This window comes from Pseudomyrmex gracilis, unplaced genomic scaffold (assembly GCF_002006095.1).
Source record: "Pseudomyrmex gracilis isolate BER0280 unplaced genomic scaffold, ASM200609v1 scaffold_370, whole genome shotgun sequence".
Classification (NCBI taxonomy): domain Eukaryota; kingdom Metazoa; phylum Arthropoda; class Insecta; order Hymenoptera; family Formicidae; genus Pseudomyrmex; species Pseudomyrmex gracilis.
In genome coordinates, this window is record NW_018020954.1 from 18,008 (window position 1) to 40,907 (window position 22,900).

Here is a 22,900-nt window from a genome sequence, read left to right on the forward strand (position 1 = left end):
ACGATCGAACCTGATAACAAGGTGCGATCGTTGCCGAACAGATACGTACGAGTATTTTATTTCTCTGTGTCACGTCTATACATGGATCTGCGTGTAAATATATATGCGTATATATGTACATATATATACACACACATATGCAGCGTTTATGCTACGCAGCAAGTGTATAAGAACGTTCTGGAATATAAACGCTCTTCGTTTTCTGGTTTTTTTTTTTTTTTGTTATTATTATTTACTCGGGAAAGGCAGCGTATATAAATTATTCGAACACGACAATGTCGACACGTTTCACTATAATAATAGATTTATAGCTTTCTGACCGGTTCATAAATCTTTGTTACGAACGTATAATCGCATATGATAGCTTCTTTGTGTATGATCGGTATATTGCTACGCTCTTTATGCGAATCTAACGACCGAAACTTATAGTTTGAAGAATCGTGAAACAATCTTGAGAGAGATCGACGAGATCGGATTGTGCTTGATTGTGTTAAATTTCGATGAGAATATGAAAAAAAATATAACAAACACAGAATGAAAAAGAGAGATTTTGTTTTAGCTTTTTTGAGTCACCATATCAAATTTTGTACACGACAAACATTTTTACATGACAAACTATCTTAAAAATAAACATTTGTTTATACGATAATTTAAGTTCATTTTTGTGACAATTTAAAAAAATAGAAAAATTTGTTATTAGATTGTTTATTTGTATAACAATCGATCTCTAGTGCGCGTTAAAAGTTACAAACAAAAAGAATTAATGTATAGCGATTTCATTTCAACAAATATATTCAACAAATGTAATATCATTATACAATATACAGTAATATCTACTAATAGATATAAGAGTTATATATTTTGCATCTGTTACCTAACGATATAAACAGAGCTTGTATGTATCACATCGTGTATGTACAGTTGACAATTAAATAAATAAATCATTGTAGTAATGTCTGAAACCAAATTGACACAGAACTGTTTCACTGACAATGAGAGAAGAAATCTTTGCTTATACTATTTCACATCATCTTATTTAGATAAGTAAAGGAAGAAAACGTCTGTACAATAAAGCAGTGGCTCAATTCATCTTTTACAATCTCATTATTATTACTTGTAAAGAGTCAACAGAAATAGATTGCGTTCCCATTTTTATTTATTCCTTAAGGCTGTAAATATAATATATTTAGCCTCGATCCGCTCGAGATTGTCTCTTCAATAGTCTTCCTCTCAAATCGTGTTTTTTTTTTATTTCGCGAAAAGTTTAACATAACGTATACAATAATTTTACTCGATCAAAATTGATTTTTTATTTTATTCGACAAATAAAACGAAACGGTGCGCTTTACGACTGTTGATATGTGATTGTATATTTTGAAAAATCGAAATGATTACGTGACGATTGATTTTACAATATGTAATCATAAAACAGATATTTTTAACATCAAAATGATTTCTCTAGTTTGAGATCAATCTGTTTAGATAATATAATATATGATTTATCTCGATATATAAATTTGAATCATTGTTATTATTGCACTTCGAAACAAGCACAATTATATTTATATGTCGTGAGAATCATAAAAAGTTTTTTTACGATACGGTTTCTATAGTGATGTTAGTTTTTAAGCGAATCAATGCTTTCATCAAATGTGTAAGTCGATTTCAATATGTAATTACGTAGTGACGAATTTTGCGTGATATGTAAATTATATATAAAATTAATTGTAATCACAAATTAACTTGGCTAAATTCTTCTTATATATAATTTGTTTCTGACAAATATTTGGTTTTTTTAAAAACTCTCTGCAACAGCTTTACAAAAGACTGTAAATATCGTATAATGAAAATTTTCGATACCAAAAGATTCAATTATTCAGACAAAATATATATATCTATGCAGAAGGTGCACACGCAGTAATCGTGGCACAACCGTGATACCACGATAACCAGACAAATCTACATATGAGTTTTACATTATTATAAAAACACTTTTATATTTTTGCAAGATACGTATCTTTCCAATACACCGTATTAGGGTAACATAAACTCTGTTTCAATGATTTCAAAGCATTGAGACGCTAACTCTTCTTTGTTCTCTGATTATATAATTCAGCATATTCCTGTTATATATCAATTTCAAATCTTCGCATAGTATGTTAAATATCTAAGCGTAAATGCACTTTTTTTTTCGCACTCAGACATAGTTATTTAAATATTTTTCAATAACTCTGTCTATGCTTGTCACAACATTCAAAAAGAACTGGCATCTTGCGCGCACATATTGATTGCCTTACGTTAATTACGCCATAAATCCTTGCTCTTTTTTGAATGTTCAGCTGCATTCGTATAAGTACTTATCTGTCTGTGCAAATACCAAGTTAAAAATATGTTTTATTACATCCGTCACCTTCTAATTCGTTTTAAGTACACTTGTGCCCAAGTATGTTCATTCAGAAAGTGCCTTGTATTTGCAATAATATTTGCAATAATATTTTGTCCACATTATGAAAAGTCAGCGATTACGTATTNTTTTTTTTTTTTTTTTTTTTAATGTTATGTGACGCGAAGAAAAAATTAAAACGTGTGTAAATTATAATCAAAGAGTTACTTGAATCAAATATGTGTCAGATATTTCTCTTTTTGTCAATCATTCTGATACCGAACACTGCATTTACATATCACAGAAATGGTACATGTGCGCACGTGTGTGTGTATACGTATATTAAGTAAAAATAATAATATATATAAATTTTTCTTTTCAAAGCACTTTTTTTCGGTAGAAAATTCGAAACAAAAATATAGTTGTAATCGTTAGATTTTGTGGTGTTATTTTTATTCAGAGAACTAATTTGATGTGGACTTTTAATGTGGACAGAATATAGTTTTAACTTATTTTCGATAATTTTGTGCATGCACACCTATATAATAGATATATTAGAGCTTTGTGTTTTATCGTGTGTTTTATCACACTTTTATTTTTTTTTTTTTACGTACGCGACTCTTCTTTGCTCTGTTGTAGTTGGTTCTTGCAAATACGGTAAAAAGTCGTTAATAAACTGCGAGTCCATTGACCATCGTCGTATCTAGACGAAGGCTACACTTGAAAAATATCATCGGAAGCCCGCGGCGCAACGCTCATGCCGAAGATCGACGTTGTTGGCGTTGCTATAGGCGTAGTCTCGCCTATTCGGGTTGTCGTCGCGTTGGAAGTGGTTGTTGCCGTGGTCGCCGTCGTCGTCGTCATCATCGACGACGTTGTCGGAGTCGTTATTGGGATTGTATTTGATATTTCAGATGTCGTCGGCACCTGCTGCAAATTATTTTTGCTTGACAAATAGCATTTGTTCAAAGATGAGATGATAGAATCAAGTAGACATCTCATTTATAATTTTAAAATTTTAAAAAGTTAACATTGAATTATATCACTAACAAAGACAGATGATGATAGATGTTGGCAGACATCTCAACTGAAGTATATATAAGTTACTTTACCTCGTTGTAAAAAACTTCTTTCCCTTCTTCGACTGAAGGTAGCAACTCGTCTGTGGAATGAGGTGTTCTAGGACTAGGCGTTGGCGCCACCTGTTGCTGTTGCATTTGTTCTCGCTGCTTTGCTAGTCGAAGTTCCTGAAGTGCTTGGCGTTGCTCCTTTTCGTTTCTTTCTTTTTCGAGTCGACGTGCGCTATAACTACGGGACGAAGACGTCGAACTATGGACCGACGCTAAACTAGGACGGCGGGAACCTGACAAAGAAAAGAGTCGTTTCATAGAGACATATCCTTTGTAAATGTGCTGTCGTCTACGCTAGAAAAATTATATGATTAACAAGAAGAAGAGAATCTATTGTAATATTGTACGTAAGTTCTAAGTTTTTTCAAGACAGAGTTTTTTTTTTATAAAGACTGTGAGTTTCTAAGTGCGAGATCATAATATGTATTCTTGCGGTACCTTTATCGGCGCGAGAAATGTTCGATGAAGCGGTAGAAGAAGCTTACGAAGAAATCTGCTATAACTTGAGTAAATAGGAACGTGAATGAACATACGAGAAAGAGAGTAAAAATAGCAAAGAATTTTTATTTATATATAAAAAATAAAACTAAAGATAAAAAGATTAATTATTAAATATTTGTTTCTTTTTTATAATATTCTTCAGAAGAAATTCTAGATATCATAGAAACATGCTGATAAGTTGATATAAAATATTTTAAATGTTGGTCATAAAAAACATTTCGGGTACGATAATGTGTACTTTGTAATAAAATTCTATATGTATATAACATTTGTAAAAAACGACTTTTGTATAATAGAAAAATGCATAAACGATTATTGTTAAACAGATAGCAAAAATGTCTAATTATAAAAAAATTATTAAAAATGCAAATAATTATTAAAAAATTTCAATAAGTATATAAAAAATTACATATTATGTAAGAGCATTAAACTTTTCAAAAGTTAACAATGTTAGAAAGCATTAAAATAAAAAAACAAAGTTTTATTACCACATACTTTAACCTTTACAGACCGAAGGTGTCAATATATTAGCGCAACAACAATTTATTAATTATAAGTACAATTTTATTATGTATTATTATTATCTTATGTAATATTATTATCTCTTCCATACAAATTAATAAAAATAATACTTTGTCAATAAGTCTATTATTATTTATTACAAAACTTAGTAGAGTCTTTGAGAACGTAGTTATAAAAAAACTTTAAAAATAAAAAATATAAATATTCTACCGTATATATTTATTTTATATCAAGTTTCAATATTTAAACTTTAAAATTGATGCGGATAATAACAACAATTTATTTTATACTTCGACTATTTTGTATTGTTATGTTATATAAACTTTGCATAATAGAATTTATTATATAAAGAAAAAATGCATGTACAAAAAATTGAAAACTAATTAAAAACTGTAAAAGTGGTCTAAAAATTCATCCGTTCTGTAAAGATTAATATTGGGCCTGCGAGTATGTAACCTGCTCGACGTATTGGCAAGTTTAGTTGGAATGCATATTTTCAGGCGCAATTTATGTTACATATAGATTACTGAAAAGCAAGAATTTGACATAAAAAAATATATAAACCAGCACAAAGCAAGCTCTACTCTCTAAAAGATATTATACACATTAATTATTTTGTCATTTGTGGAGATGTTCGTGTATATTTGTGTGTGCGTAATTGTGTATGTGTGTGCAGCGAGCTAGCTAGTGCGTAAAGATTTCGTGTTTCTCTACGTCTTACCAGAAAACATTCGTTTGTAAACGAGCAACGAAATCGGCCGCTGCCATCTTGCTATCTCGTAACACACTTGTGCTACGTTTTTTTTTTTTTTTTTTACTTTTGCAATTTCACGTTTTTTTCACATATGCAGATCTAGCGTCTATGTAGAGAGTTGTTTATATACAGTATTACACAACTACTCATTCATTAACTGTATTTCAGGAATATTAGACAAGAAAGTGTTTTGATAGCAGAGGAAAAAAGAACGTCATATAACGCGCGTCATAAATTGCACTAATCATGTAAAACTGATAGATAGAAAATCATAAAAATATGACGCGTGAGCAGAAAGTAACAATTGCGATAATGAACTGTGACAAACGACTGGCTCTTCTTGTCAAAAATGTAAAAATAAACGTTTTATAGAGATAATTAATGTAGTTATTACATAATGTATTCTAAAATGACAATTAAATACGTTCATCAGCGAATAAAACGCGTTGGGACGCGGAGAAACGATCAAGAGTCAAAAAATATTTCAAATAAAATGGCTAACGGACATCTAAAACAACTATATATCGATACAACAAGCCAGTTACCACGACCATGTAACAGCAACAGCTTGACAACAACGTGTTCTGGCAATGAAGCATCGTTGCTCTATATATCGCGGATTTCGCCAATCCAATCTCTCTCTCTCTTAACATATCACAATTAAAATCTCCCTCTTTCACAATTACCACCGACCAGCACAAGAAGCAAATTGCGGTGACGAACATATAGGTAATGTAACAGACAAATGTTTATGAAGAAGTATGAAGACAGAGCTATATATAGAGAAAAACAGATAATTACACATAGCCACGACGACGGGACACATGAATCTGTCAAGACAACAAATTTGCGTGAATGAACACAGCGGACAATTATACCCGACGTTTCTCAAACGAAGTTAGGCGTATTCTCTCTGAGTATCCTCGTTTCACACATCTGTGTATTTTTTAAAACGGTGTGAAATAGCCAAACCAAACGCGACATTCGGTGTGTATCGATAAGGTTTATCGTTTAAAAAGCAAGTTGGGAAACGGAGAGCGAGAAACATCAAGAAAGGGAAGAAAGGGTGTTTGATAACGTGTGTACGGAGAAACGTGGGACACACTCAGAGAGCGATAGAGACAGAAAGAGATCGTTGATCGTCTACCGAGGCCGTCGGACGATCCTTCGGCTACGTCACTAAGGGTACGTCGGTGCTTGTTGCCGCCTTTGGTCGCCTGCAGGTGACACGATATAAGCAAGATGGCTGCGGCCCGTGCCGCACCTGCTCTGGACGCCGGTACTAGGGGTCCTCGGCTGCCGCCGCTGCTTGGCCTCCTCGTGAACGCGCAGCTGAGGGGCCCGGCACTGCTGCTTCGCTGGCTCGATCGCGAGGACGGACGTCCGTGCAGCGTCAATGGTATGCCTGCGGAAATATATATTATTCAATAAATTATTATTTCGCGAGTTATTTCATGGAAATGTATATCTGTCCACGTCGTAAATCGCAGCCAACTCGGCTTTCAAACTTTTCGCGCTCGTAAACATAATGGATGCATCGTTTGACCTTTTGCATGTGACGATATCCCGCAAACCGAAGCCGTCTACATCTAACAATGTTCAATTCAACGAGATATTTATGATATTGATTGATTTGTTATGCAAAGTGAATATATGCTTTGGCTTTTACATCTTCGTCAAGCGAAAGAAGAAACGTGTTATACAGAAATTTAATATTCTTTCTCTTTTTTTCTTCGCGCTTATTATCACTTTTTTTTTCTAAAAAAGAAAAAAAATTTCTTTGATCAATATAAAATGTTTTAAAACTTATTTTTGTCAAAAACTTTGCGAGTGCGATGATGTTTTGAGATTTTTTATTTTCTTTCTCGAATTAGTTTCATAAAACATTTATATTTCATGTCTCGTGTGCTTGTTAGACTCTTCCCAATTATTTTTGAAGACTATAATGTTACTACATTCAATGTTTTTAAAGCACAGTTTGATGTATGACGTCGTAAGTGAGACGAAGCAAGTCAAGAATAGATGCGCTCTTCTTCGAAATATACACCTTATCGATATAAAGATATCTTCTTATTGATTTCGAAGAAGCGAAAGTAGGTTTTCCACGAAAAAGGAAGAATCATTGTTGTAAATAAGAACATGCAGGCTTACGTGCGTGCTTGATGCAAGAATACAATACGGCGCGTGCAATGAAATTTAAAAATATTGTAAAACCCAAATTAGAAATTTACTCGAAACTTTTATTAATAAACAATAAATGTGTTACAAGTATAATATAAATTAAAATGTCAATTATATATAAAGCACTTTTTATATAAAAAAAAAAGATTTACTTTTTAGGTGTAAAAAAAAGAGTCGAGTAGTACCGGCGTCCACACATATCAATCACACCACACATAACTACTACAGTTTCTGATTTTTGTTTCTTGAAACAAAGAGTATACTATTTTTTTTTTTACACACACACATCCAATTTTAGCGGAAAAACATTGGCGCGCGCGCGCGCGCGCGATTGCATAAGATAACAAAATCACTGCTCTTAACTGTGTGTCGTTATAACGATTAGAACGGTATAAGAAGATTTTTGAGCAATTATGACAATTTTCTTGAAACTCATGAGAAGAGTTTCTACTGTTTTCAGAATCTCGGAATTAATTGGTCGTTATTTACCCGTATCACTGGAAAACAGCATGGATGGCGCATGATTGGCGTTGGCGTAATGCCGCGGCCTTGAATACCTCGCCCGGCTGAATAGTTTGAGCACGAAGCATATCATCGCCGTGAAGATGGCTATCCCCGATGCTATGCAGACTAGGGTCGGAAGGTCCGTACTTATCAGCACCAGATCTATCAAGAGAGATTACGGCCTATTAAGAAGGACGCGGCTCTCGTCGCGGATCAATATCGCTATACATTTATACAAGATTCCGTATTAACAAGGAGAAATTTATTATGTTTGCTTGATGATTAATTAGAGAAATGTGTTGGATGTTAAAGCAGATGCGCGCTTGATAATTTGTATGTTAAAATTGTTGAAGGAATCTTTGATTAAAATCTGACTCGGTATAATCGAGCAGTTTTGAAGAAATATTTTGGAAATATAAAAGACATACCCTCCGCGCAGAAAACTTTTTTGTTAGGCCTAGATAGGGCAACTTTGTGATATCCCTCCTCGCAATCGCACACTGCATTGTGTTGAATCTGAGTACACGTCGAATGCTGATCCGTAAAAGTGCACGTTGCACGATAGAAGCACTGCTCTCCGAGTCTTTTGGCTAGAAGTAAGAATCGATTACTTGAAACGACTGACTTTACTACCAAGAAACGTATCTTTTATTCAATGACGAATTTATTAAAGTTCTATCCAGATAAATCTAATAAATTCAATCTCTCTTTTTTAACTCTCTCTTTCTTCTCTCTTTATCTTTTTTTTTCTCTCTCTCTCTCTCTCTTTCTCAACAAAACTTCGCTCTTTCGCTTTTCAAATTCTGAAAATTTCACCGTTATATAATTAAATAATACCGGTTTTTACTTATAGTTTTATCAATAATACATCATCAGAAAAAATATATCGATTAAGTGCTTGATGTTAATTTTTAAACATATAGTTCGAGATTATTGATTATGAGTGACGTTTTTCTTCCGATCGATACGTTTACGCGCTTACGGTTTTACGGCGCTTTACATTGAATACGTAAAAGCAATAAATTGCACGGTCTCTTCACATTGCACCGGACTTCATTCAGGCTATTAGGAGAGCGCGAACATTTATTTTCACCGACCGTTACCATGGAAGTTATGATATCGGAACGACCTACTTGTTAGGTGCGAGGGTTACTAGTCGTTTAGCTTTTACGTACGTTTGGCACATCCCTTGGTAACCCCGAGACGAACGGGGTAGAACTTTTCGCATTCACAGAAGCCAGTGATTGAATCACAGAACACGTGCTGTAGTTCGGGATTGCACTCGACGTCACAAGGCGATCCAAGGTACTTTCCTTTTTCTGCAAAAGATCCATATGAATGTTAAAAACTTTGCTCTGAGCGTAATAAGTGCGGTGTTTAATTCTCATTAAAGAATATAAAAAGTATTTGAAATTACTAAGTCTAATCAATTTCGGAGACTTCCATATACATTCATAATTTTCAGATAAGAGATATTCTTTATACAAGTTATTTATATTTTAATATGTAACTAAACTGAAAATGCATTCAATTATTGTATCTAATAGTTAATTGTATTAATAATAAATTAATGATAATATTTCTGTGTACAATAACATTCTCATGTTTCCATTAAAGCATAATTTACAAGTAAAAATTACCGCAAAAAGCTTTATTTATACATATATATATATATATGTAGGTGTGTTATATTTTTAAAACTAAATATTTACAAATATATATATACAACTATGTATATAATATATATACAAATATATTGTGTATTTATGAAATATCTAATATATTGCGTCAGAAGCTTGCTAATGTAGAAGTTAATAAATAATTGGCGATAAATCTGACTATGTGGGTGGCTTCTATTAAACATGATGGCGCTATAATTATAACTTTCTAAATTTATGTATTGTCAATACATATTTTCAATACATGCTTTTTACATATTTTTGCTTGAAATAATGTAAATTCTAAGTTTTACAATTTATAATTCAGTTGGGGAAATTTAAATACAATCAAGTGGCAGAGTGCCAACTTTGCTGCCGTGCAATTTAACACCAGACTGTATTGTAACTGTGTACCGTATATTATACTATATTCTCTACTCGTTTCATTAGTAGGCCAAGCGATAATTGTTAACTCCCTTGGCACGCTTTCAAACAGCAATATATGACAATGCAGCTCTAATATGTGAACAATTAGAAATTTTTTTCATTTTCCGAAAAAAGCAGGTAAATAAAACTTTGATTCGAATAAGTGAATTTCCTCACTGTTGTTCTACAATCGACTTTTATTACAAACGTCTCGATTAAACCACAAAAAAAATCATTACCCGTCTCGTTCTTTAAAATCAAGATTCACAAGTGGATCACATTTTGTGTAACATGTTTGAATAATTCTTTGCATGCGTATCTGTATACTTTTTGTATAATAATATTATATAGTATTTTAAATAAAATATTAATTTTTTTATATTTGTGTGTATCAGTTGCTTGTGCAGTATTTTTCTTCATAAATGTGTTTACCGTATTACGGTATTCATTTAATGATAACACAGTCCACAGCGCATGTGGACGATAAACGTTCCGCGTCATTTAAATGGCGCCATATACGTATATGTAAATGCGATTTCAATATTACAGAACTCATTGTTTTGCGAATAATAGCGTCGACGCGACATAGTTTGTGTCGATTCCTGATGAGCATATATTCCTTGAGAATTTTGCGCTTTGTTGCTTGGAAAAAAAAAAAAAAACATCTCAACTCAGATTTCTTCACGAGACATATTTAATTTCATACTGATTTGAGTTCGTTGCACGTATGCGTTACTGCCACTTTGCGTGCACTTTATCACGTCTTTATCGAGCGAAAATTTAGATTAGCATGATTTACAGAAAGTACAACGCAACTTTTTTTAGCACTTGATGGATTAGTGTGTGCAGCTATATTAATAACAAATATGATCGTTAAACAATTATATTTGAATTAATAAAAGCATTTTGAATCTTACATTTTGACTCATTGTAAGAGCAGTAAAAGATTTAAAAAATTATGTTAAACATGAAAACCTATATAGAATGACAATATACACATATATGTATATAAGAAGTTGCTTAAATTAAATTATATTATATCTTCAATCATTTGTTTCAAACATATTTGTACATATCAGTTTCATAACTTGGAAATGTGTCAGTTCTAAAGTTGTGTGTGCTATTAATCATATGAATGTTCTCACTGTGCAAGAAAAAATTTATTTCTTCGAGTACTGCTACACTAAAGTTAAATCATATGCGAACACGTATTGTAGTTTTCGTACTAATTATGAAACGAAATAAATTTTGTTTGGAAACACTTTTAAGAGAGTTTTGTACATATATACTCACCAATAAAATAACATTGTATATTTTATTTCTATTGTTACAAGTAACGTTTTTCAATATTGTAAAGAGTATAGAGCTATTCTATTTCTCTTTGTAAACTAATTATATAATTTGTGTATTAATTTTTTATTAATTCTTAATTAACGATGTTACGGTTGATTTCTGCTCTTTGTAGTAATCTGTTCCATCCGATTGCTCCTTTCTCGTTGAAAAGATGGACATGAATGAAAGGTCAGAAAGTGTGTATGAATGATACACCTTATCATTTTCATTAAGCTTTTACATAATATTCTCACCCTAAAATTCACTTTTAAAAAAGAGAACGTGCACAGTTGCCACTTTTTACTCACACACGCGGGCCCAGAGAGCGAGACTTGCAGCATCCATTAAAATCAATACCGGACGACATGCTTGGCGCGAAAATCAAGACGAACGCGTTCCTTCACGGTTAAATCGACGCGTGCGCTAAAGGCGTTCTTTAGAAATTTCTTCTGGAATATGAGAATACGAATATAAGAAAATCTAAAGAACACATTTGTATATATATGTATATATATATTTTTATTATAAAACTGAAATAAAAAAGTTCCAAAAGCAAGACGAGAGATTTGTATAACTTATATTACTACGTTAAATAGCAATAAAAAAAAAATTAAACTTCTATATAAAGAAAATTAAACCATATACGTACGATATAAAGTAATGAAAAGGTTAAAAACAAAAGTTAAATTTGAATTGTTTTAATAAAATGTAAACTAAATAATAAGTGACAAGTTTTTGAATTTGTTAAAACAAAATCACAATTCTTATATCTAACAAAAATTTTTTCTTCTTTTAGAGAAAAATATAAAAATTTGTAGAAAATATATATAATAAAAATATATATATATAATCTTGATAATACAGAAAAATTATTTTTATAAAAACAGCTACACTTATTACATATACATTTTAATTATACAATTATATTTTTTCCGTTTTCTTTTTATATATAAACTGCACAAATTAATATTTCTGTTATATATTAAAATAATATTGAATACAATAAATTCAAATAGTCATTGTCTCGAAAATGTATTCCAAAACAAGATGTGTGTACTTTGGCGGATGAACATTCTCGACGAAAGTGTTTGAACATTGTGGAGCAGGCGCGAGCATGAACCTTGAGATATATCGTCTTCGATCGTTGTTGTGAAAATGGAGCATTATATAGCATCTAAATCGAACGTTCTTTGATTGCAAATTAAATGCGGCATCAATAAGCTTTGTGTAAGATTACTTGTATCTCTTATTATTTTACTTGTATTTGTTTCAGATGTGGTTTTTAACTTTGAGAAGAATTTTATCTTCTTTCTCTTTCTTCCTTTAATATATATATATTATTTTATTTGTGTGTCTAAAGATAAATTTTCTTATTTAGAGAGAGTTTTCTTTACTATGTGCAAAAGAACACATTATTTTCTCAGTTCTTTATAAAATAAATTACTCAAGTGTTTTTATAAAGATAAATAACTTGTAATTAATTACGTAATTAATTTATCTTTTAATATATAAAATTGTTCATTTTATTTAATATATAAATGCATTGTTTGTATGTCACTGATATTCTTTGTTTTCACTCAAAATTTGAAAATCACAATTTTTTGATAACTACAATAGATTTTGTTTCAAACAATAATTGATCAAATTTTCACTAAAATTTATATAGTATGTATACACAAAAAGTAAGAAAAATTTATCAATCCTATTTCTTTCTACGTTTATCTTAGACTTTTATTGAAATTATATAATTACAATTTAAAGTTAAAAAATGAATTAAAATGAGAGTATAAAAATCAGAGTTTTTAAACGAACTTTAAACGAATTGTATTACGAAAACGTCGTATTTCGTACAACCAAAGTTTTTGATTTTGTCACTGATAGTGCACTTGTGTCAAAAATTGTCAGAAACCTATTAAAACTACTCGTCGATAATGTTTAATAATTTAAAACGACTCTCTTCACCAAGTAACGGTTTGTCATCACAATAAGTAGACATTGAGCTTTTTTATTCAGGTATTTGACTTCTAAGTTTTCTTTCTTTAGAATATCTCTATTATTATTAATAACTTCTTTTTGACTTTAAAAATATTCACACACTATAATTGTCGAAATTTCGGAAAACAAATTTAATCGACGATCTGATCAGAAAATTTAAATTCGAGTTGATTTCTATACACACTCACAAATCTCTCTCTCTCTCAATTCACATTTAAGAAACCACAAATATACACTCGTTCTGAATGTGATCGCCATCGTGTGAACACTCACCCGCAGTGATGTTTCTCTCGGATTCCTCGTCTTCGAAGTCGTCGCCATTGTCGTCGTTGGATATTCGCTCGTAAGTCTCAACGCCTTCATCGTCGTCAAGGTAGCTGGACCAACCGTGCAACGCCGCCGCATCATCATCACCTCCTGGCCAATCTCGGGCACGGCGTGACACCCGCTGCGGTGTGTCGCTGGTACAGGGCGCGGGTATCAGGAAGACGACGACGAGGCAGGTCAGCAAAAGCCAGCAGCAGCAGGTCAGTCTCAGGGCGGAGGGAAATGCGCTCATCGCCCCCGCGGCGCGAGTCAACCCCCGAAACCGACCACCGACGGCGCATCGACATCCTTCCCCGTCGCCTGCTCCCCCTCCCCCCTCCCGCCCCCCCGGCGCGCCCACACGCCTACGATGCCCCAGAGAAGCTTCCTATGTTGCGTTCGTACGTTCCGTATACGTACGTTCGTATGTATATCTGTATTTCGCGTATACGGTGATGAATAAAACGTCAGAAATGTGTGTTATACTTTGGTTCACACAGAATCAAAAACCGCTTCAACGTATGCGAGCGCTCGATGGCTCGCGGTAGTCTTCGAGACACTCCCGAAATGTCTCGCAGTTTCGAGCACTGTTTTAAATAAAGGAGATGCGAATCAGGATGCCCGCACGAAACCGTGCCGCCTCGTTCACTGAACGTCGCGGGCAGGTCCTTCTCTTGCAGGGAGAACGACGACGCAGCTGCAGCTGCGCGCCGAGGCCGCTACTCCGACGCGCTACTCCGTCTCGTCCTTCGTCTCACCTCCCTCGTCGCGTCGACTCCGAGAGCCACGTCGATCGAGACAGAACAGGGTTAGTTACCGTGAGTCTTTCTCCCCGGAGATCAGAGAATGGCGAATGCATGTAGTTTTTATCGAATTGAGACTGATCGAGACGAGATACACCAATTTCTCACCCGTTCGAGAGAAAAGAGAAAGAAAGAAAAAAGAGACATTGAGGAAAGTTGCCAAAATAGCTTGGCCCTTTGTGTGACCGTATTCGTGTTTAACACGCGATAGCGTGCTTAATCTATCACAAATATCAAAAAGAAGAAGTTTTATTGCGGGTAATTTATTTTTTTCAGAATATATATAGACCTGCGATAATGTTTCAAAACAATTATGTGAAATATTTTGTTTTCTGCTGATATGAGATACAATGAGACAAACAGCATTGTGTAAACAATGCGTGATAAGTACTACACAATATACATCTTTTTTTTATTTAATCTTTTATTATATATAACTTGCAACATACATAGTATAAAATAATTATAAAATATTTTTTTCAGGTACACTAATAAACACTTGCAAGTATCATTTTCTGTCAAACCTTTATTATCTGAAAATTCCTATGACGATGGCAAAATTCAAAAAATACAAGATCAAAAATTTTCCAAACTACGTTTCCACAGTAAAAAGACTTTTGCATTAAAAAATTCTCTTTCATCAGTTTAGTTTTATTAATTTATTACAGTAAATTTTTTCTATTACAAAGTGTTTGTGTTCCCTTCGAGCAGTCCTTGCATTGATGTACTATGTTGATCAGTAATCTGCTCATTACCTAAAACAATATAATGTAGTTACCAGTGTGTATTATTTTGTTAGTGACTTGTTAGTGATTTGTATGTGTCATTGTGTTCAAAATCAAGAGACAATATATGAAACAAAAAGAAAAAGAGTATATTATAAACACAATACAATATATCTACAATTTGTGATACTATAAAAGTCTATAACAATACCCATTTCTCTATTTCGACGTTTTTGTAGTAATATATATGTTGTTATTGCCGTTCCAAGTAGAAGTAATATTCCTACACCTGCGATTCCACTTAGTTTGGCAATTTTCTTGTGATCTGTATATTGACTTAATACAAGACATTCTAAATAATATCAAAAATAAAATAAAATTCGCACATGTACATAGTTTTTTTGTAAATAATGTAAAAAACCTTAATAATACGATTTTTTCAATTGGTAAAATAAGATATGTCTTCTTTTCTATAAATATCGTAAAAAAAATGTGCTTTACAAACCTGCATTTATTAAACAACCAATTCGTGTGTCATCTTCTGTGTCATTGGTATACATTTTAAAACACAGTGTCTCATTATTTATTTTATCACTGCATTGGGAACATGTTGGGTTATTTATAAATATTTGTCCGATCGTGACATTGTATTGTTCCTCGACAATAGTTAATCTGCAAGAAAATAAAAACATAAAAATGATTCGCAGATTATTCATATATTAACAATACTCATTTTCCAAATACGTCACGGTAACAAATTAATCGTTCCTGTGCATATATTTAACATTTTTATTTTTCTAGTTTATTTATTCACTTTGGAGACGTATTCTTACTTAAGTATTGCATTCTAATATTTAAATACGTAATTACAGAAGCTTTGTAATTATTGTTATATATCGTTTTGATTTAAGTATACACAATTACAGTAAAAATATAAAATATAGAAAATATTTTATATTGAATTCATATATTGTACTTACTGATCAGTACGATTTTCTACGTTGTGTAAAATTGATACGCATATGGTCGGTTGATCGCAACGCGCACCGGTCCATCCGTAATCACAATCACAAATCCTGCGTTCGTCGATGCATTTACCATGAGTACCGCAACCACTTCGGCACGCGCGCACGCAAGTGCCTTCGATCTTCACGAAACCGGCGTGACATCGACATTCTCCCGGCGCTACGCATTCGCCGTTATCACAGCTCTCGCAATACGGTATACATTTGCTTCCATTGCCCTGTCTGTCTTTGAATTCAGATAATTCGATGTCAGATACCTCGATGTCAACTTTCGCTTCTTCAAGAACAAACCCGTCGTCGCATTCGCAGATATCAGGTGCGATGCACGTGCCGTTGTTGCACATCGAACAGACGGGCTCGCATCTGCCCGTTTCTGCATTCTGATAACCGTCGAAGCATGCACAAAGATCCGGCGCTGCGCATGTGCCGTTGCCGCAGTTGATATTACAAATCGGTGCGCACACGAACGAAGTGTCGTTCTTGTCGTCGTAGTAAACCATACGATATCCGTTTTCGCAAACACATCGATCAGGCTCTTCACAAATTCCATGTGTTCCACAGGCCGGGTGACAGACAGGTTCGCACTCATTCGTAGAGTGCGTCGATTGATTGTAACCCGGATTGCACTCGCACACATTAGGTCGTATACAAATACCATTTTTGCAACTGGGATCACAAATGGGTTCGCAGAGATTTGTACGATTGCCTTCGGTAGGTCGATAGTTGGCGTTGCAGGTGCAGTTGTTCGGTGCGCTGCAGTATCCATTGATGCAATCGCTTTCGCAGAAAGGTTCGCATATGTTCAAAGAAGTGTTCTTCGAAGGACGATAGCCCTCGTTGCATGTGCAATTTTCAGGTGAGCTGCAGAAGCCGTTAACGCAATTCTGGCTACATGTGGGATCGCAGATATTGGCATTATCGTCTGACGGATGATATCCGTAATAGCAATTGCACGTATTGGGAGCGCTACAGAATCCATTAAGGCATTCTGCGTCGCACACAGGTTTGCATATCGAGTTATCCGGAAGTGCATACCGAGCGAAATATTGTATATCCTGTGAAAAGTATTTTTTCTGAGTAATATTGCATTATTAAAATAATGTGAGGGAAAACATATACAAATTTGGAAACAAAACTTGATCTTGTAATCCAAAAGTTCGAACTTTAAATTTACTTACAGATTCATTAGTTTGCGCTTTATCAGCCAGACGATATCCGTCAAAGCAGGTGCAAACATTCGGCGCAGTACACACGCCAAATGGTTCGCACGAAATCTCACATTGAGGCTGGCAAATATGCTTCTCCAACTCGTCGTCGCTTGATCGGAATCCCTTGTTGCATGTGCATACATCCGGTGCGGTACATTTGCCATTGAGACAAATTTTTTCGCAGATCGGCACGCAAGTGTACTTCGAATTCTCAAGTAGACCATAGCCATTGAAGCAATCGCAACTTTCCGGAGCTATGCAAGTACCCATGACACAAGCCTCGCTGCAAATTGGTTCACACACACTCGGACTTTTTAAAGTGTAGCCGTGATCGCAAGTGCATACATTGGGCGCCGTGCATTTGCCGAAGTTGCAACCGTGGTCGCACTCGGGCATGCACACAAATGAATCAAATAAATCAAATTTGTAATAACCACTATTGCAAGTGCAATTATTAGGCGCGGTGCATTTGCCGTTGACACATTCTTTCTCGCAAACAGGTGTACATAAGCTACGATCAAGTTCCTAAGGAAGAGAAAAAGATTATTATTTTAATTATACTGCTGCCGTATTGTTTTTTTCCACAATCGTATCTTTTGCTATCAACTTTTTGTAATTGAGACAAAACTTAGTTTTGCGTTACATTCAATTAACGTAATTTTTCAACTTTTATCAATATTTTTATTAGAGTCGTAACATCAAGTAAGATTCCCACGTAAAAGATTCAACACAAAATAACGATTCAGAATATTAACCCAGATTATTCTTTCTTCTTATAATTACCTGGGTTACATCAGCATCTGCGCGAACATATCCATCTAAACAATCGCAATAATTTGGTTTCAAACAATACGATCCTTCGGGACATGAACAAACGGGTTCGCAAGTGTGAGTAACAGAGTTCATTGAATATCCGGGATCGCACAAGCAAACTTCAGGTGCTATACATTTGCCGTGAACGCAAGTATGAGTGCACACAGGAACACAGAGAGAATCCATTACTAGATCTCCTGGATAACTATATCCTTCGTTGCAAGTGCATTCGTTTGGTCTGCTGCAGCTGCCATGTTTGCAAGTGCTTGGACAGTCTGGTTCACACAGTATATAATTAAGGAAACGAGTTTTCATCCAGTATCCCTTACAGCATATGAATTCTTTGCGATATTGCGTAGCGTACTAAGAATAAAAACAGAGTTTTTCAAATTAGTGAAATCTTTTACGAAAACTTTTTTTTTATAATTATATCTTCTTTATAAAAATCCACTCTTCAATATTTTTTTCTTACAGAAGAAAAATTGTCTTATATGTTTTGTATTGTTTTATTATATTTCAAAAATTTATATTGTTATGTACACACTAAGCACATTTATTTATTTACATCTGTGCGTTTCAAGACACATATAGTATTTATGTATATTATCTTATTTCATCGCACATGTTGCGCAAAATGCAAAAATTTCACGCTGAAATATTACCTCAATCCTGTAATTCCACCGAGTGTTTGTTTTATAAAATATACCAAGTACTCTTTCTTTAAATGTTTCGAAATACGGAACATTTCGGGACACTCGATAACTGCAAGCAACGCGCAATTGTATCAATATGATTATTTTACTTTTAATTTTTATATCACATCAAATAAAAAGTGTGCGTAACTAATGAGCATTGTCTTATACTGAGATTCACGGGAAACATAATAAAATTTTACCTGACTATTTTGGAACATTTGCCTTCTGGATGTTTCTCTTCTATTTGTTCTGAAAATACAAGCAATATTGCAATGTTTAAAAAAAAAAGAACAAATAAAATATGCAAAAATTTCATTGCTAAGTTTATAAAACTGCGTTCTCGAGCAAACAATTGATGAAAACGTATTAATGCGTGTAGCGCATATCGCGTCGCTCATTAGACTGAGGCGTACTTTCCTCTTTATAGTTCATTATCAAGATCCAACAGGATGTTGTCAAGCTGTTGTCAATCAGCAACAATTAAATTCATATGAGTGAGAATGCTTTACTTTTATAATGATAAATATTTTATTTGAGAAAAAATATATTATTTACATAATATATATTTATTTAATACAAAATTAAATAAAGTTTTACATTTCTTGGTATCAAAGTTATTAAGCAATCTTTTATTACACACACACACATCAAAAATATCATAAATATATTTAAATTGATTTACAAGAATTGTCTGGTTCCTGTTCTGCTTTAAATTTTGTAAAAATTGCATACAGTTTATATTTATATATTGCATACAATGTTTATGTGTGTGTGTGTGTTTGTGTGTGTGTGTGTGTTATGAAATACTTTGCACATATCGTTAGAAAGATGTATCGCAGTTGTACTGTTAAAAATGCATAATTGTTTTATGTCGTAAACAAATTGAATTTGCATGTTTAACGGTGCATAAATGGAATGTTTGCATTTTCTTCAGCAAACCTCGGAAACTTGAATTGACTTACTAGGCCAAGGATGCAAAATTCTTGTTGACAATTTATTATTAATGTGGTTTATTATTAATGTTATTATTAATGTGGTGCGTAGCAACCAGTTTATTTATTCAAAGCAATTTCAATTGCAAAATATTATTAATAAGGGAACCAAAATTATATGCAAATATGCAATGGATGGTTTTTGTTTTATAATTTATTATCAAGTTGTGTAGATACATATATTCTTCAGTGAGAATGTAACAAATCTTATTTATCTGAAACCAGTCATCTTTTTCTGAACTAATCTAAATATCATCGATGTGTTATTATCAGCGTGTTTATTCTTGCGGGACACATCTTTGCCGGCCTTTGACGCCGGCTTCCTTACGGTATCCTGGATTGCATATGCAATAGTTTGGCAAAGTGCACACACCGTTTGGACACCCGCCTACGCACACTGGCACGCATGTGGAACGCGTGACGTCTCGATCTTCGTGCTTGTATCCGCGATTGCAGGTGCACTCATTCGGACCGGTACACTGACCATTTAGACATTGATGCTGGCATAAATTGGGATCCGTATTGTCTCCTCCCGGTAGTTGCGGAACGCATCTACCGGTATCAGGATCGTTACGAAATCCTGGATCGCACATGCATCGGTTTGGCGCAACGCATCGCCCGTTTGCTCCGCAACCGTATCTACATTGCAAGGTCGAGTTGGAGGTCGGCGAGGGGATGCATCTGCCGGTGGCGGAATCGATGGAAAATCCCGACTGACAGGCGCAGAGATTGTGTCCAACGCAGATGCTGTTCGGACCGCAACCGTATCTGCAATCATCGACCTGCGTCGGCACGGTAGAAGTGGGTGCAAGTACGCATCTGCCGGTATCGGGATCGAGTCTGTATCCGTATCCGCATTGCGACGAGCCTGAGGTAGACGGGACGCATCTGCCGCTGTAACGCGTGTAACCGGGTCTGCAGTCGCAGACACCAGGTGCGACGCACTCGCCTCCGTCGCAACCGTCCGGACAATCTGGCGCGCAGTTGCCGGTGTGATCGCGCGTGTAACCGGGACTGCATCTGCAAACGTTCGGCGCGACGCATTCGCCGCCGTTGCAGTTCGGCGAACATACCGGATTACATTTGCCGCTGTGCGGATCACGATTGTAACCGGGTTTGCAGCGACAAACTCCGGGAGAAACGCAGTCGCCACCGTTGCAACCGTCAGGACAGTGAGGAACGCAGGACTCGCGATCACCAGTAGGATTGGTGTATCTTGAAAAAAACAATATAACATAAATTAGTCACGTCTAATACACACATGTTTAACGCCAATCCGCGCAAAAGTTTGCGCAAAAATGAAAGTTACGAAACGGCTAATTTATATGCAAGCAAGGTGTATAATTAATTCTAACGTAACGTAACATCACACATATAACGCAATATTACACGTTTAATAAACATACACTTCAATACTTTATCAATGATATCGTAAGCATCACGCCTTAAAAATACGTTGCAAATATACATTGAGTGTCGGATCGTTTAATTATTACGCGGAATATCGCTGATGCGAGAAATATTGCGAAGTTATGTCGCGATGTTTATTCGAAAGTACGGATAGACGTTAATTACCCCTCGTTACAGGTGCATACACCCGGCCCGCTGCATGTGCCATGTGGACAGCCGCCCTCGCAAGCGGCTACGCACTCCTTGCGTTCGTTCTGAACGAATCCAGGTCTGCATCTGCAGACACGTGGTGCCACGCATTCTCCGTTTCTGCATCCGTCGGGACAGATCGGTCGGCACTGACCGTTTACTTCGTCGTAGCCCAATTTGCAGACGCACACCTCGGGAGAGAAACAGTAGGCGTTCTCTTGACACTGATAATTGCAGACGGGCATACAAACGCCCTCCTCGGGACGCCATCCTGGCTCGCAGCTGCAGACGTTTGGTCCTGTACAGCGACCGCCGAAACAGCCGCGATCGCAGTGCGGCTCGCACAGACCGCTCGTCGTATTACGCTCGTAGCCGTCACAACAGTCCAAGATTGTGATCCAACCATTGTCACGCTGACAAAACAAAATGTATCTATATTTGACACTTCACACACAAAGAAAATTATTCAAGTGACACGAGTTTTTCCAATTTAATTTGTTTGACTGTTTAAAATTAATATTCGACGACAGTTTTGTTACAACGTTTATACAAAGCGTGCTGCGAAAGAGAGAGCTGATATATTTACAGAATGACTGCCTCCGAGTGGGTGAGGAATGGTATTGTAAGGTAATCCACTGGAATTCAGAGCCAAGACATGATTGTATCTAAAATAAACACAGATGTTTTCTCGCTTACTATAGTATATTATATTTTTTATTTAATGTGTGTTTAACAAACTTATATACAAAATAAGCAAACACGCAAAAACATTGCATTAAATTGTAAGACTGTATTTGTTTTTTTTTTTTGTCTTGAATTAAAAAGTTGTTTACTTACGGCAATGTTTTATAGCAAAGTCCGTTTTGTGAGGAATTAGTAGTGGGATAATGAGTTCCATTCGCAGGACGTGGTCGGTGTCCACCCTTTACGCCTTGTTGCGCCCAGATGCTAGCACTCAGGCACGTAAAAACGATCGACAGACAAATCAACGATCTCTGCATGTTGCATGAACGATCACAAATTTCCTACTGGGGACTTATTTTCGGTTTCAGAGAATGGAAATCGCAAAGCGATAAGAATGTCGCAGGGGTCAAACAGCGAGTTTCATCTTCTCTTGATTAAACTACGCAACACTCGTTCACGGAAACGGTTATCGGTTATGCGTATCGATATGTCAAAGAGTCTTAATGAGGCTAAAGCGTACATGCGCGCCAGTTTAATTCTACTTTTACTCTTATCTATAATTACCGATTATGTTATTGCTATTAACTGGGCCATAATTGACACTCATTAGACACAGGTTTAGTCGAGTGAATAGATTATTGATCGCGTATGCATAAAAGTAAAA

The 22,900-nt window shown here is 35.0% G+C and overlaps 2 protein-coding genes across 3 annotated transcripts; both read right to left on the reverse strand.

The window, feature by feature from the left end:
• Positions 1-206: 206 nt before the first annotated feature.
• LOC109860358 lies at positions 207-13,972 on the reverse strand. Of its 2 annotated transcripts, none has more exons than XM_020439378.1 (7): positions 13,660-13,972; positions 9,151-9,294; positions 8,404-8,565; positions 7,961-8,137; positions 6,555-6,695; positions 3,496-3,746; positions 207-3,310 (listed from the first exon to the last, which is right to left on the reverse strand). In XM_020439378.1, exons 1-7 carry the CDS (start codon positions 13,943-13,945, stop codon positions 3,098-3,100), a joined length of 1,374 nt encoding a protein of 457 aa, XP_020294967.1. In that variant the 5' UTR covers positions 13,946-13,972; the 3' UTR covers positions 207-3,097. The 2 variants fall into 2 exon arrangements, with proteins under 2 accessions (XP_020294967.1, XP_020294966.1); XM_020439377.1 differs by having other exon boundaries at positions 207-3,313.
• A 988-nt stretch (positions 13,973-14,960) lies between these two features.
• LOC109860350 (multiple epidermal growth factor-like domains protein 10) lies at positions 14,961-22,607 on the reverse strand. The gene is made up of 12 exons (XM_020439362.1): positions 22,390-22,607; positions 22,139-22,217; positions 21,529-21,965; positions 20,234-21,168; positions 19,162-19,354; positions 18,929-19,028; positions 18,237-18,629; positions 17,424-17,978; positions 16,201-17,300; positions 15,726-15,892; positions 15,432-15,572; positions 14,961-15,250 (listed from the first exon to the last, which is right to left on the reverse strand). Exons 1-12 carry the CDS (start codon positions 22,551-22,553, stop codon positions 15,177-15,179), a joined length of 4,338 nt encoding a protein of 1,445 aa, XP_020294951.1. The 5' UTR covers positions 22,554-22,607; the 3' UTR covers positions 14,961-15,176.
• Between the last annotated feature and the right edge of the window lie 293 nt (positions 22,608-22,900).